The following is a 15,180-nucleotide window of genomic DNA, read 5'->3' on the forward strand; positions in this document are numbered from 1 at the left end:
TGATGCAGCCTTGAATGACGCTAATGTAGATGATATAATTGCCTGAGCCTGCGGAACGTAGGACTTACCCCTTCGCCGGAGATTGAAAGCCGATGTAGCCCCGCGTTAGGTGCCAAGTTCTGTCGGATGATAAAAAGTAGAAAAGTAAAAAGGGTGGCGATGCGCTGAAGTTGTACTGATCGTCGAGATAGTTTACAATGACCCCAGCTGTACATATTTATATCCATGGGGAGATACTAGTACTTGTAGGAAAATAAAGAAGCTTTCCTAAAAGATAAAAGGAAAACATAGAGTCTTTATAAGACACTAAACACACTTTCTGAAAGATAAAGGAAATTAAAAAACTATTCCTAATTAATAGATAGCTTGCTATGCCGCATCGTCCTTGAACTCGGTGACTTCTGGATAAGCTTCCTTTAATAGATGAATTTCCTTAACCGAATATAGAAGGAATCCGACTATTGGCGACGTGATAATTCTCATCGGCCGATTCCGGGATTCTGTAGACAATACTGGCTCTAGGTCGATGATGTCTTCGGGGCTTACCAAATTTCACTCTTAATAGGTCCTTTTGAAAAACTTATTTCGCAAATAGACCACTGAAATGGTCTTTTTGGGGGCGCCAGAGTCGTTGGCACCATCATCCAACGAGACGGTGCCAGCCTCTCTGGAGCCATCCTCCTGCCACCGTGGCAGGTTGGCGCTGAGGTAGTAGGGGGATCATGCCAATATGGGTTGGCGTCGCCCCCCCCCCCACCAAAAAAATCGTCTCCTCTCCGCTCTAGGAGAGATATGCAACTTTTTTTATTTTGCATTATTTTTTTTTGATTTTTTTTCACAAGAACCAACCATGTGACTGATAGATTTTGAACATTCTTGATCTTTTTTTACATCCTATAAATAAAAAAAGGTTAGGGTTTGTGTTTTTTTTACATTCGGGTGTCATTTTCTAAAACAGGTGTATCTTTCTCATACGGACTCGGAATCAGGCAAATAATATATCCACGTACATCTATAGAAAAAGTTACATTCAATTATCCCCTGCTTTGCTAGGTTTGGAAATATTAGAATCTCCAAATTCCGCTTGCAAGATTGTGTTTTCGATGTGAGAAGCTTTTCCGTAGAGCTTTGAAAAATTTTACAAGTCACATATTTCGTCCATTTGAGTTTATTTTTTTTATGGTTGGTTCTTGTGTGCTCCTAAGTGTGAAAAAATATCAAAAAAAAAAGAAAAATAAAAAAAGTTGCATCTCTCAAGAGAGAAACAAGATTGCAGATTGGAGGGGGGCGCCAGCATGCAAAACCCTAGGGAGACAAGGTTACTGTAAGGTGGACAAGGATTTGTTATCTCAATGTGTCAAGTTCCACTTTTACCATGGTAATTTAGTAATGGTGACTAGTTAACCTATTGACTGCTGTAAAATATTGTTTAAGTAAATTATGGCTATCATTTCATATGGTTATATTTCGAATTAGATTAATTAAGCAATTTCACCTAGTGGTAGAATGCATGTTTAACATGTTGACCAAATGGTTTTGCTCTAAGGTGAGCTAATGTGTTCACATAATATATCCAAAACATATCTATTTGAAAATTCTAAAGGCCACATATTTCGTCCGTTCGAGTTTAAATTTTTCATGGTTGGTTACTGCGTGATCCTAAGTGTGAAAAAATATCCAAAAAAATAAAACTAAAATAAAAAGGTTGCAACTCCATAGATAGAACAAGATTGGAGACGAGGGGTGGGGGGGGGGTTGCGCCTGCCATGCTGGTGGCCTCCTCCTGCCACGTCGGTTCGCGTGTGCCACGGTGGTGGGGGGACGACGAATCCTAGCGCCGTGTCATTAGACAACGGCGCCAGCCACTCTAGCACCAAAAAGAATCATTTCTGGGATAAGTTTTTCCAGGGGTATCTAACGTATTGAAAGTAGTAAACTTTCTCAAAACCTGATTGAACCACGTAAGCTACAAATTAAACACCGTCCAATGCATGCGGCAAGTAATATAAACCGTTGGATTATATTCCTGTACTGCCGTACAAACCCAAGATCAAGCAATAAGGTTTCGGGAGCTGGCCTTCAAAAAGCGAAAGCTCGCGAGCCGGGAAGCTCCACGAGACCAGCACCACTGAACGCGCATAAATAAACTACCAAAGTGATCTCTAAAAAATTTAAATATTGCAAAACAATGGAAAAAAAAGCCTAACATCTCAAAACAGTTTATATTATGGTTATGACTATGATACATAATTTTATTCAAAATTAAACCTATAATATTTATGAACAGATGAGTGATAGTAAAATTCTACAACAGTAATTTCACAAATTTAGCATAATCATTGTAAACTATTGTTTTGCATGAAAAAATTATTTATTACATATCAAGATAAATTTATCTGTGTTATGCTTTCTTGCCAAATACGTTTTTTGAGCAAGTATCCAAGTATGTAAAAAATAATTTGCTAAAATGAAGAATGGATAGAATATAATAGGAAAATAAAGGGCTCCTACTACAACAATATAGGTGGCCATTGGTGATTTGCGGAGCTATCGTTTCACTTATTTGCGGAATAAGCGAAACGATATATTTGCAAAGGAAAAGGATTTTATGAATAAAAATTTTATATACATGTTTTTAGTGATCTAAAAGCAAAGGCTGAAAAATAAACTTCGATGAAAAAAACCTTAAAATCAACTCGAAATTTAAGGTCTAAAATTTAAATTTTGACTGATAAGTATAAGCATAAGCGAAAAGATGAGCCTATTTAGTGGCAAAGCGGTAGCTAAGGCCCAAACAAAAAATAGACGGTTATGGTTGAGTAAATAATTAGAGAAAAACTGTGACAGAGAAGATGAATATGAACCATAACCATATCTGTTACACTAACTGAAACATTTAATCATTATGTATGAATTATTTAAAAAGTTATAAATAAAATGTCAATGTATGTTTCAAAACCACGAATTGCAAACACATTTTGTATAGAGGGGGTTAAACTCTTGCAAATGCGCGACTATATATTGCTAGTATTTGTGAAATAAGTTTTAAAAAAGGATCAAATTGAAAAAAGTCAGATACCTATAGAGGTTATAACAGCAATCGACACCTTCTTTCGTTAATCAGGTACCTATGTGATGCGAACACACTCGCGAGGAGTGGCCCGATCTTCACGGCAGTAGGTTCAAGACAAAAGAGCGCTGGTGTAAACCGAACACAAGAGGGTAACTAGCTGCGAGCAGCAAGAGGATAACTATCTTTATACTTGCCAAGGTCGGATGCGACCAAGTGGTGAGGGTGAGAACAATCCGAAGCCTCCTGGACTCCGATCCGTCACACCGAGCAGTCAGAGAACCACGATAGGGAATAACTAGCTTTATACCTACCAAGGTTGGATGCGATGAAGTGGTGAGGGTAAGAACGATCCGAAGCCTCCTGGACTTCGACCCGTCAAACCGAGCAATCACAGAACCACAATCCGGGACTAATCCACACAATACGGTGCAGCCGAACTAGAAGATGTAGAGCATAGACTAGGGAGCACCAGAGGAGCCTTCTCACAAGTCCAAAAGAACTCACAAGAACAAAGGGGTAAGACACTTATGCAGTCTTCAGCAATCTCTCATACATGAGGTTTACAATTGAAATAAAGTTATCTAATGGATGGAGTAGAGAGGTATTTATACTAGGAACATCCCTCCTAGCTGAGGTGTGAACATAAGAAGACATGTTCTGGTGGTCAAGGTTTAACATAAATGAGAATACAAAGAGTTTTCTCGGGTCCGCTTCATCTCTTGTTTGTTGCTGAAGAAGTACTTGTGAAACTGCTTTTCTAGATCGGCCTAGCACTTGATAGAATTATATGGTAATGAAGAAAACTAAGTAAATGTCGATCCAGACAAAGACAAAGGAAAAAGACTAACTCTTAGGGCTTCTACAGCCGATGCTTCACCGCACTGTGCTAGGAACCGGCTGATGTGCTCGTATGTAAAAACAATATCCTGCCCTGAGAACTTTAAGAAATCTGGGATCTTATATCGGTTGGGCAATGGCATCTTATCAAAATATTCTGGATATGAGTTCCGATACATGATACCGCTGTCTTTTGGCTTGATGCCAAATTGTTCTCTCACCATATTTGCAATCATGCCAGCCAAGGGCTGTTGTGGGATGACCCCTTGGACTTGCTCAAACTGATTGCCTATCGGCTGAAGTGGATTCTGAATGAATGGTGAAGCAAACTGCCGATGTGGTGGTGGAGTTTGAAATTGGTTGAACCCTGGAGCTTGCTAAAATGAAAATGTGCTTGGCTCCTGGATGCAGTATTGTGGCCTGATTGTATGAGAACCAATCGGCTGCCCTGAAGGTTGCTGAGTGTGAGGCTGAGGAATGGCTGGTGGTCGTCTTGCAATCGGCTCGGTAGCCGATGGTTGTGTACTTCCAGGTATTACACTCTTAAGTATTTCAGCCAGCTTTTCGGGTATCATCGTGTTTGAACCAAAAAGCCCTGATGTCAGTGGCTGCTTCGATCTTGAAACCATCACATTATTGTCTTGAAAACGGCCACCTCCAATGCTAGTCTTGAGTTCTCTATAGTTAGGAAATTCTCCACCCGGCAAGTAAACTGACCCTCTCTCCTCGTGCTCAGCAATGGATCCATCAACCACTGACTTGATCAAATTAGCAAGTGTATTGACCAAGACCCTAGACTGGTTGATCAATGCGTGGTTCACAGCTGAATCAACATGATCTTGAATCGCCAGTTGATTGAATTTGGTGAGAACCTTTTGCATCTCCTCATCTTGTTCAACCTTGATGTCTTTCGTACAAGATCCTTCCCCTTCTCCGCATGACGCTCGAAACTTTGTCTTCTGAACGACTATTCCTTGTTGCGCTATGGAGAAGGTCTTGAGACATGCTTCTTGCAGCTGCTGCACCATGTTCCCTATCTCTGCCCATTGTTCATCATTCAAACTTTCCATCGTGGCAGGGATAAGATTGTCCTGACTAATCTCTGTCTGGGACGGTGGAGGCGTCATGATTGTTCAATGAAACTCGGTCCCACTGGGCGTGCCAAAACGCGTGTCGATGAAGAACACACGCACGGCCTGGGAGATCTGCTTAGTTCCAGTGTAGGTCCAAGGCTTACCTCGAGTGCTAAGGGCATGCCAACTAACTTGATCCTACAATCAGCAAAGAAACAAAAGAGGAGGTTAGTCAGCCGATCGGCCGACAGCGTATCGTTGGTGGTCCCCAGCCGATTGAGCCGACTATGGATTGGGTAGATTAAAGAATATAAAAGCTATAAACATGCCCTATCGGCTAAAGCACTGTCCATGTGAATTAAACGTATGAAATCAAGACAATACTAGCAAATGGAGCCGATAAAATAAAGGTAAAGCAGAAAGATAACGTGCCAGCGAATGCTCTGGCACATACCTATACAGCCAGGTCAAGCTATAACTAGGCGTCGAGACTAAGCCGATGGTCAAATCAATGGCCTTAGCCGATTCGACATAGCCCTTAGTGCCAGGTTATAGCAGGGCTTGCCTGTATAGGTAGCAGATACACATGCAACGATTTAAGAAACAAGCATATTAGATAAGATCGGCTGAAACCCCGATACTACCCCTAGAACTGACCAAAAACAGGCTATACCCCCATGGTTCTAATCACGACTTAGCAGATCAAACCTAACTGATGCAGCACTAAGTATGAAAAGAAACACAAGATATAGACAATCAAGCTGTCGGTCAGTAGTCAGGGTTGTAGATACCCTGGCTAATCTAATATGGTAGGACGATTTAGCCGATACCAGCATCAACCCTAAAGCGAATATCAGCCGATACGGGTAAATTGGGCTACCAAGCTAGATTAGACAGGATATAAGATAAAACCAAGCAAGCATGTAAACCAAACCAGTGTGATCCAAGAGATCTAGTGTAATGATGTAGCCTTGAACAATGCCGATGTAGTCGACATGATTGCTTGGGCTGGCGGAACGTAGGACTTACCTCTTCGCCGGAGATCGAAGCCAATGCAGCCTCGCGTCAGGTGCCAAGTTCTGCCGGAACGTAAAACGAAAGTAAAAGTAAAAGGGTGACGATGCACCGAAGTTGTATTGGACTGTCTCCCCTATTACAGTGCTAGGGGGTTAACATTTATACCCCGGGTACAAGAAAAGTCCATTATGGACACGACCCAAAACCTTCCAAATTCTAGATACAAACAAGACCATTTACGACGGTTTCTTACCAAAACTAATCAAACCGACGTAACTAACCTATTTAACCTATTAATAGATACAATTGCCTTCAAATGAGCTCTATCTCTATTTGGCAATGACGGTTATTCCAAATTGGGCCTACCCGAGCCCGAGTCGCACTGTGCTGGCTGGCCCAATCATCGGCCGACTCAGTCAGTCCTGGTCGTTGGCCTTTGTTCTCAGCCGATATGGTTCCTGGCCAATGCATAGTTCAATTCGGATCCCAGCATACTTCGACATCAAATCTGTCCTGATTTCCTTCTTTCTTCCTGAGTTCTGCTGCCAGATTTCACCGTTAACAGATATATATACATGTATTCTATAACATTGATATATATATATATGTATTGTGAGATTATCTTGTTTACAAATGAAAAAGGTTTGACACAGATAGCTATCATAAATTAATTAAAGAAGAGAGTTACCCGTGCCATTAGAGTATTAGACTCTGCCGACAGTCCATGAAGGGGTCACCAGGTAACCATCACTTGGTACCCACAGGTCACAGGAAAGTTGGACAAATGTGTGCCCACCCTGCTGTCAACATGCTTCTTGTTTAAATTCACTTGCAATTATGGCCCAGAAATCATCAACTGATTCCCATATCTTCTCCTTTATGACCTAGCTAGCTTGAAAAAAAAAATCTCCAAAGTAAACTCCACCCAAGTTTCCATCAATCAATCAATGAGATTTAATTTATGCACCATTATTTCTTTTTGTACAACCCAAATTGCACCACTGAATTAAACAAGAACCACATAAATTTCCCTCATCTCATTAGTGCTAACATAAGATACTAGTTTAATCTTAGATATTTTGTTCCTTCATATCCAAATCCATCCACACAAGGGGCAGCTTTGCCTCATGTCCAAATCACGTCTCCATCTTCTTCTATCTCATCCATCTATAAGGATGGCTCGTATCATCCTCACTCTCTCTGCACACTGCTTCTCGCTCCCGCTCTGAACTTAACGCTGCAAAAAAAATCTTGGAGTGTATAACTGTGTAAGCTTTGCTCAATGGCGGAGGAGAACAAGTCCGGCTCCGGCGACCTGATGGCGAGCGGCAAGGTGGTCGCGGAGGCGACCATGTCGGTGTTCCAGCAGAAGAGCGTGGAGGGCGTCGACAAGAAGGAGGTCGCCGGCGCCGCCGCGGACCTGCTGCACTCGGCGTCCACCTACGGCAAGCTCGACGACAAGCCGGTCGGGCAGTACATCGACAAGGCGGAGGGGTACCTCAAGGACTTCAGCTCCGGCAGTGGCGGCGCCGCACCGCCACCGCCGGCAGCCGGAGACGCCGCAGCGCCGAAGCCAGCGGCGGAGGAGCCGCCCAAGGAGCCTGCGCCGGCTGAGAAGGAGGAAGGCAAGCCACCGTCGTCGTCGGAAGGGTTCGGTCTCGACGACGTCATGAAGGGGGCCGAGTCGCTGATGGAGAAGAAGGGCGGCGGGGAGGAGAGCGCCGGCAGCGGCGGCGCCGCCGGTGGGCTGTTCAAGATGGCGCAGGGTTTCATGAAGTAGGAGAGCTCTTTGGCTGGATATATAGCTGCATGCATGCTTGTCTCTGGATTGTGGCTCTGCTTTAATTTGCTTGTTAATTAACTGATGATCTGTATGATGTTTTGTAAATGTCTCTCAGCTCTGTTGTTAATTTTGTGTGATGAATAATAAGAAGACAGCTACTTTGTGTGTATAAAGCCTGTTTTTCTCCGTGAATAAACTAATTCTAATCTACTAATTAATTCATTCACTACTTAATATTCTTATGATAGTTCAAGACTTATGGGGAGACGAGATGGATAAATTATGTGGCTATGTTTTTGTTTGGGCTGTTGCCAATGTCAAACTTATCAAACATATCGGTATACTAGAGATTTAGTAGTACCTCAAAATAGAGAAAAAAAATTGTTATGGTACATCCAAAATTTACAATCTTTAATAATGGACTAGAATTGAAACCTCAAATAAAATACTAATTTTTCTCTCCCAAAAAGTCGATAGCTTCGAGCTTCAATCCCTCTACTATTTATACCCACAACGTGGCTGCCCCTAGCCACGAATCCAACTAGAACTAGGACTTCTAATCACATAGGAAACCTACCAAACCAGGAAAACAACATCCCCATACAACTCCACGTTCTAATCTTTTCAAACTTGGACTCCAATCCAAATTTGACTACTCTTTCCATACGCACACAACACAACGTGTATGTCATATGGAAACCTTCACCTCCACGTGCATTGTTCTCTAATCCAAGCATCATGTGTGACATCCCGGCCTAGGGGTTTAATATGATTAATAGAATACCCATACCAATAAGTTACGACTTCTTTTTTGGAAGCCAATCACCAAAGAACTTTGAGGTTAAGCGTGCTTGGCGCAATTTTGGGATGTGTGACCGCTTAATAAGATTAATAGAATACCCATACCAACAAGTTGAAAATTCTTCCCGGGTGCGCACGAGTAAGGACAAAGTGGGTGACCGCTTAATAGGATTAATAGAATACTTATACCAACAGGCTGAAAATTCTTCCCGAGTGCGCATGAGTGAGGACAAAGTATGTGAGGGCAGTCTATATCCTAGGAAAACTATCAGATGTAAGTGGGCCCGGCCTGGGAGAGGTTCTACGAAAACAACGCGAAACATCTTCCCGGGTGCGCACGAGTGAGGACAAAGTGTGTGAGGGCAGTCTATGTCCTAGAAAAGCTATCAGATGTAAGTGGGCCCGGCCTGGGAGACGTTCTACGAAAACAACGCGAAACTGATGTGAGAAATTCTACGAAAACAACATGAAACTGACTTACATTAGGAGTTTGCTGGTCTGACCATTGGGCTACCCGGTCAAGCACTAACACCACCGGTTTGACTGGCCACTAGAGTCGACAACCGAAAACACATCACACTGCATTTTCACCAAACAATTGTTCATCGCCAGGATTAATCATCACATGATTTTATATTGGCCTCTCCATCACTCATATAGATTCATTAGCATCTATATGAATTTGGAGATATATACAAAGGACATAATGGATCCATGCAAGAAATTATTCCAAATCCAAAACATGTTTGTTGTCGAAACGACAACCGCATACGTCGAAAGACGTGGTTACTCAACAGTGGTTGGAAAAACGAAGTGTATTAAATTTTGATTTTCCCTTGGGATCTTCCCCCGTTACATGGCCCTAGGGGGCTATTTATATCCCCATTACAGGTTCTTACTACTAGGGTTTAGGTTATACAGGGGAATTTACATGATTACCCTTATGAAAGGGACATTTATAGGGGTACATGATGATATAGGGGCTCATGGGCCCCTGATGGGCCGTCTGGCGATCGCCGGCCCTATTGCCCCTAGGCTTGATGGGCCGGAAAGGCTTCTTCGGCCCTCGCGGGGGCGAACTTGCCTAGGCGAAGTCGTCTTCCTTCGGCAGATAGTCTTCGCCTTGCACCCTTCACCTGAGATGCCTCTGGCCTAGCAAGGCACTTCGCACGACTCTTCGCCTCACGCTGTTCTTGCTCCATAGCCTTCGCCATGGGTTTCGGCAGATTTGGTCGAAGGGCCTCATGCCATCCGCCAACAAGCCTCTCACGGGCAAGGGTGAGATTGGAGCTTCGGCCGAGACCGTGCAAACCATGTGGTATGGTATGCGGCGTCCCCTTTCGACCGATGCTCCTGCCGAAACCTACACTATTCCTGCGAATGAAGTTTGTTATTTGTGCGGCTGGTATTATTTTGCCGCGCTTCGCCTCCTGCGTTTGGTTGCAAATTCATATATATATTATATACATTTTTTTATATATATTTTCTTTTCCTGGGCCGAAAGGAACAGTATTGGGCTTTCCCTTCGTGGGCTTTTACTGTGCCGCTTGGACGGTGGGAAGTTACCGTTTCGCCTAACCTTGCGGCACGTGGCGCTTTATTACTGGTGGGTAGGCGAACGGTCGCCCGAGAGAGCTATATATTCCCACCGACCTTTCCTTTTCACCGCCACACTTGCCATTTTACCGCGTGCGCTCTCTTCCTCCGTTTCTTTCTTCCACAGCATCTCTCGACCCCTCAAGCGTTTCGCCCATTCTCTTTCTTCGCCACCGCAAACGCACCGTTCGCCATGGCCCCTCGCAAGCCAAACCCTGCTTCGGCGAAAGGGCCGGATCCCGGCCGAGTCGATGACGACAGCACCGCCTTTCTGGGGGTCTCTCTTGTGGACGACGTCGAGCTGGCGAAGCTGGTCCGCTCTGGGGCGTTGGTCGAGGGGCAGGCTTTCGCCCTAGGGAAAGCCGTGGTGCCGAAACCTATCGACAATCGGACGGTGGTATTCACCGTCTTTTTTGAGGCCGGGCTACGGTTCCCCTGCAACGTGTTGTTGCCGGAGATCTTTCGCCTCTTCCAGGTGGAACTTCCACAGCTAAGCCCGTCGGCGCTTGTTCGGGTCGCTATCTTTGACTGGGCGTGCCGGACTTCCGGGTTTGAGCCTAATGCCGAGCTCTTCGGCGCCATATTTTTCACCACCGTGAACTCGAAAACGGTGATTACCCTAGCTGAAACGAAGAAGACAGTGTTCGGGAGTGTGAACTTCAACGTTCGTCCCGAGCGGTCCTATCTTTGGCCAGTGAACGCTGCCATGTCGAAGTGGGACCGCCATTGGATGGCCAGGTAGTTCTATCATTCCATCCCCTTCGAGGCTGGTTCTGATGCGGCGAAAGCCCTCCGGTGCCGGCGTAGGGCAATCGTGCCAAACCGGAAACCCAAGATCGCCGTGGACGGCGCTATGGAGGCTCGGTTCGTTCTGCTGCGCAAGGTTTGCTCCCGCCTTAGCTGCCGTGACTTGGTGGAGGAATTCTGTATGCTTCGCATCTTTCCCCTCTCCCAGTCATGGCAAGTCACGGTTGATCAAGGCGAAGAGGTCGACGGTTTGCCGAACCTGATACTTCCTGAGGGGGCGAACAGTAAGACTGTTCTTTTGCTATATACTACTGTGCTTTGTTATTTCGCCTTATTTGACTTTTGACATAGCCTCACACTCTACTTTTGCAGTGTTGACCCTTGACCAGGCTGAAACCGAAGCCCGCAAGATGATCGGCGACGTGTCGGTCGTTGAGTATAGCCAGCTGCTAACACGACAAGCGGCTGGGCGGGCGAACCGGGTTTACAACGGCGAATTGCCTCCTTGGGCAAACCCCCACAAAGCCGACGATGATGCAGGGCCTTAGTTGCGTTCTCCTCGGGCAAGGCGGCGAAGGGAGGTCCAGTGCAGAAGATCTCTAAAAAGGAAAGACTTGTCGACATCGCCCGCGTTTTCAGCGACGACGAATCTTCTGACGGGACTCCAACTTCGCCCGCTGGCCGTAGTTTAGACCTTTCGACTGCTCCCCTTGCTCCGCTCGGTGTTGCTAGGGCAGGCGGTAACGCCGCCGCCGGGGCTTCAGCCTCCGCCGAACGGATCGTGTCGGCTGCGGTGAGGGTCTTCGGGAGCCCTCTGCGTGAGCCAGCTATTTCGCCGCTAGTCAAGGCGAAGGGGAAGTGTGCGGCCACCGAAGCATCTGCCTCTGAGTATTCCCTTGCGGCGCCCCACTTCGCCCCTGGTGATTTCGAGACTCGGGCGGACCTTGTTCCCTTTGTGGAGGGAGTAAGCAACCTTGTCTTGCCCGCCGGCACCCCGAGCTTGTTCACCGAACTTAATGAGTTCGACGAGGGGTGTTCCGCCATTAAAAGCTTGGCGGTTCGGGTACGCCTTTTCTTCCTTCTTCGTTTTCCTCTTCGTCCCCCCTTTTTTTTTACGTCTGACAATTAACCTTTTGTTCTTTTGGCCCGCTCCTATCTTTCATCTAGATTCTTGCGGCTCACTGTTCGACGGAGCGAACCGTACGGGCCCGTTTTGACGGTTTTAAGAGCCGTCTTCGGGCCAAGGATGACGAAATAAGCCGCAAGAACCTGGAGGTGGAGGCCCTGACCAACACCCTCAAGGAAACGAAGACTGAGGTCAAACGCCTTCAGTCTGAGCTGGATAAGGGGAAAGAGGCCAGGGCTGAGGTTGATCGCCTCAAGGCCGAACTAGAGAAGGAGAAGGCCCATTCGGCGGTGCTGATTGACTACTACAACCTTACTGAGCCGAAGATGGAGGCTCTTCGACTGAAGGCTAGTAGGGCCGAAGCGAGCGCCGCGGAGGAGTCGCAGCGGTTTTCACAGGAGATGGCGAAGACCACCGAATCCGCGAGAACTGCTTGTCAAACGCTCCGCCTCGCCCTTACCGACATGGGCGCGAAAGTGCGAGGGGTTCCTGCCGAGGATGCATCAGCCTTCGACTTCTCCGAGTGGACCCAGCAGGCTGGCGGATCGGTTTCGGACTGCGCCACCGCGTACGGCGATTGATGTGCGCGTGTATCGGCGGCCTTCACCTTAGGCCTTTTGCAACAGTTTGGCTGCGAGCACGTCGCCGAGTTCCCTACCTATGCGAAGGGGGACTAGGAGATTAGTGCGCAGAACATTTCGCCCGCTCTTCGCGCGTGGCGAAAACAGTTTTGGTAGAAGGACGGCCGGTCCGCTGCCAAGGCGCGCCTTCTGGAGCAACTGGCGAAGGCGGAGGCGGCAGACCGGGGCGAAGGAGAGGACGCAGCGGGCAAAGAGGGTGGAGGCAATGCCCAGGATCACCCAGAGGTGTGAGGCCCTCCGCCCTTTCCTTAGATTTTTGTAGTTTTCCTCCCTCTTTTGCGTTTGCCTAGAGAGGCGAATGATGTACATTCGGCAGGCTGCCGCCAAACCTTAAAAGAGGCTTTTCTGTATATTTGGAATATATGACACCATCCTAATTACTTTTTGATGATCGAAGTCTTTGGCGTATTATTATCTTGCCCATTTCGCTTTATGCCGCACCTTTCCTTTCCTTCGCCTATTCTTACTATGTAAACTGTGTTTTGCCTTTTCTGCACTATCTACCAGGGGGTTCGCCGAAAGTCATGCATTCGGCCCCCTTCCGGGAGCTGGCAAAGTCGAAACGAGAAATTTGTGGCATTGAAGGTTCTGCCGAAGGTGCGATGTCCATTTCGGCCTGTTTATCGCGAAATGGAGATAAACGGTTGCAGCTACAAGGTTTTCAAGGTTGCCAACTGGCTGCGGGCGCAACCCGGGCGAACCTTAGAAGATTACGATCTTGTTCATTCAAGACGTTTGGAGGATATGGCTCGCTTTTGGCGAAACCATCAGAAGACTAAACGTCAGGAAACGATCTTTCAGCGTCGTTACAGTTTAGTCTGTGTTTCGCCCCCTACTCCTCTTAAGGTTGTATATGATATTAGTAGTGAAGACGAACCTAGTTCGCCTGTCCATTCCTTAGGGAGGGATAGTGATTATGGGGGCGAAGATGTAATTTGCTTGTAAGGTGAATTGTGTCTTGTTGTAAACCTTCTATTCTTCGATTATTTTTTCGAAGTTAATAAAGATGTGTTTTATTTCCTTTTCGCTATTCTTTCGCATCGTCACATTCCGTGCTTTTGTTAGGTCGGAACATGTCGGTCCCTTTGCGTATATTAGCGAAATAGGTGTACTGACTTTTCAGCTTTTCGTCGTTTGTTTTCGATCTGTAGCGTTCTGTGTTGAATGAAACGCTTTTGCTTTTATGTCGATCGAATGTAACACCGTTCGGCTAGTTATTTTCTGAGACAAGCTGTTGCGGTTTCAACGTTCGGCGAGCGATGCTTCGGCCGATTCGTTTCGCCCCCCTGGCCTTTTTCGCTGATCAGGCATTTGCCTTGGGGTTTTTCCACAAATTATCAATAACACAAAAATAAAAAGAAGGCGGAGGACACAGAGGTTTTATACTGGTTCGGGCCTCCATGGTGGATAATAGCCCTACATCCAGTTTTTTTTTCTTTTTTCACTCTTTCTTCTTCTTTTTCTTGCCGAAAGGCTTTCATAGTGCCAAAGGGCTTACATAGTGCCGAAGGGCTTACATGACAGTATATACATTTTTACAAGTTGGCGATTTGGGTGCCACCCATTCTAGACATAGAAGCGCTTGAGAGAGGCGGCGTTCTAGGAATGGTCGAACTCCTCGCCTTTGAGTGTCGCTAGGCGAAAAGATCCCGTCCTGGACTTGTGTTTGATGAGGTATGGTCCTTCCCACTTTGATTCAAGCTTGCCAACCGCTACTGGGTTCGCCTTCTTCCTTAGGACGAGATGACCAGGCATCAGCTCCGTGGGTCGAACTTTTTTGTTGTAAGTTGCCGAAGTGCTTGTGGCGTACTTGTGCATATGCTCGAGCGCTTCGACTCTTACTCCTTCCAAGAGTTCGAGCGATACTTCGCGTCCCTCTTCGCCCCCAGAGAACATCACCCTTGGTGAGTTAGCCCCTAGCTCTGCTGGGGTCATTGCCTCATCGCCATAAAGAAGCATAAACGGGCTAAACTTGGTTGGTCTTGTGGGGGTCGTCCGAAGGGCCCAGAGAACCGATAGCAATTCCTCTGGCCATTTGCCTTTCGCTGCCCCCTCGAGTCTTTTCTTTAGTGCTTCTAGGATCTTGCCATTTGTACGTTCAGCCGCCCCATTTGACTGCGGGTGTGCGACCGACGCGAACTTGATTTCCAGGTTAAGCCCTTCGCACATTTCTCTGGACTTATCAGAGTCAAACTGCTTGCCGTTGTCAGTAATGAATTCTTTTGGCACTCCGAAATGGCAAACAATGTTCTTCCATACAAACTTCTGTACTGCTGCCGAAGTTATTGCCCCAAGGGGTTCGGCCTCAATCCATCGAGAGAAATATTCCACAGCTACAATTGCGAATTTATACCCGTTTCGCGCCACCGGGAACGGCCCAATGATGTCCAGTCCCCATCTGGCGAAGGGCCATATTGGCGCAATGGGCTGCAGATCATACTGGGGCGCGGCTTGGCTTCGGCCATGACACTGGCAACTTTCGCACT

At 46.4% G+C, this 15,180-nt stretch overlaps 1 protein-coding gene across 1 annotated transcript; it reads left to right on the plus strand.

The window, feature by feature from the left end:
* Positions 1–7,176: 7,176 nt before the first annotated feature.
* Positions 7,177–7,956, plus strand: LOC127785991 (nodulin-related protein 2-like). Its single transcript, XM_052313311.1, has one exon. It carries the CDS (start codon positions 7,283–7,285, stop codon positions 7,778–7,780), a length of 498 nt encoding a protein of 165 aa, XP_052169271.1. The 5' UTR covers positions 7,177–7,282; the 3' UTR covers positions 7,781–7,956.
* The last annotated feature ends 7,224 nt before the right edge of the window (positions 7,957–15,180 follow it).

The sequence above is a fragment of the Oryza glaberrima genome, chromosome 10, assembly GCF_000147395.1.
Source record: "Oryza glaberrima chromosome 10, OglaRS2, whole genome shotgun sequence".
Classification (NCBI taxonomy): domain Eukaryota; kingdom Viridiplantae; phylum Streptophyta; class Magnoliopsida; order Poales; family Poaceae; genus Oryza; species Oryza glaberrima.

Bases quoted from the DNA above. Each gene is read 5' to 3' on its own strand.
- LOC127785991 (XM_052313311.1), top strand. From the start codon at position 7,283: ATGGCGGAGGAGAACAAGTCCGGCTCCGGCGACCTGATGGCGAGCGGC.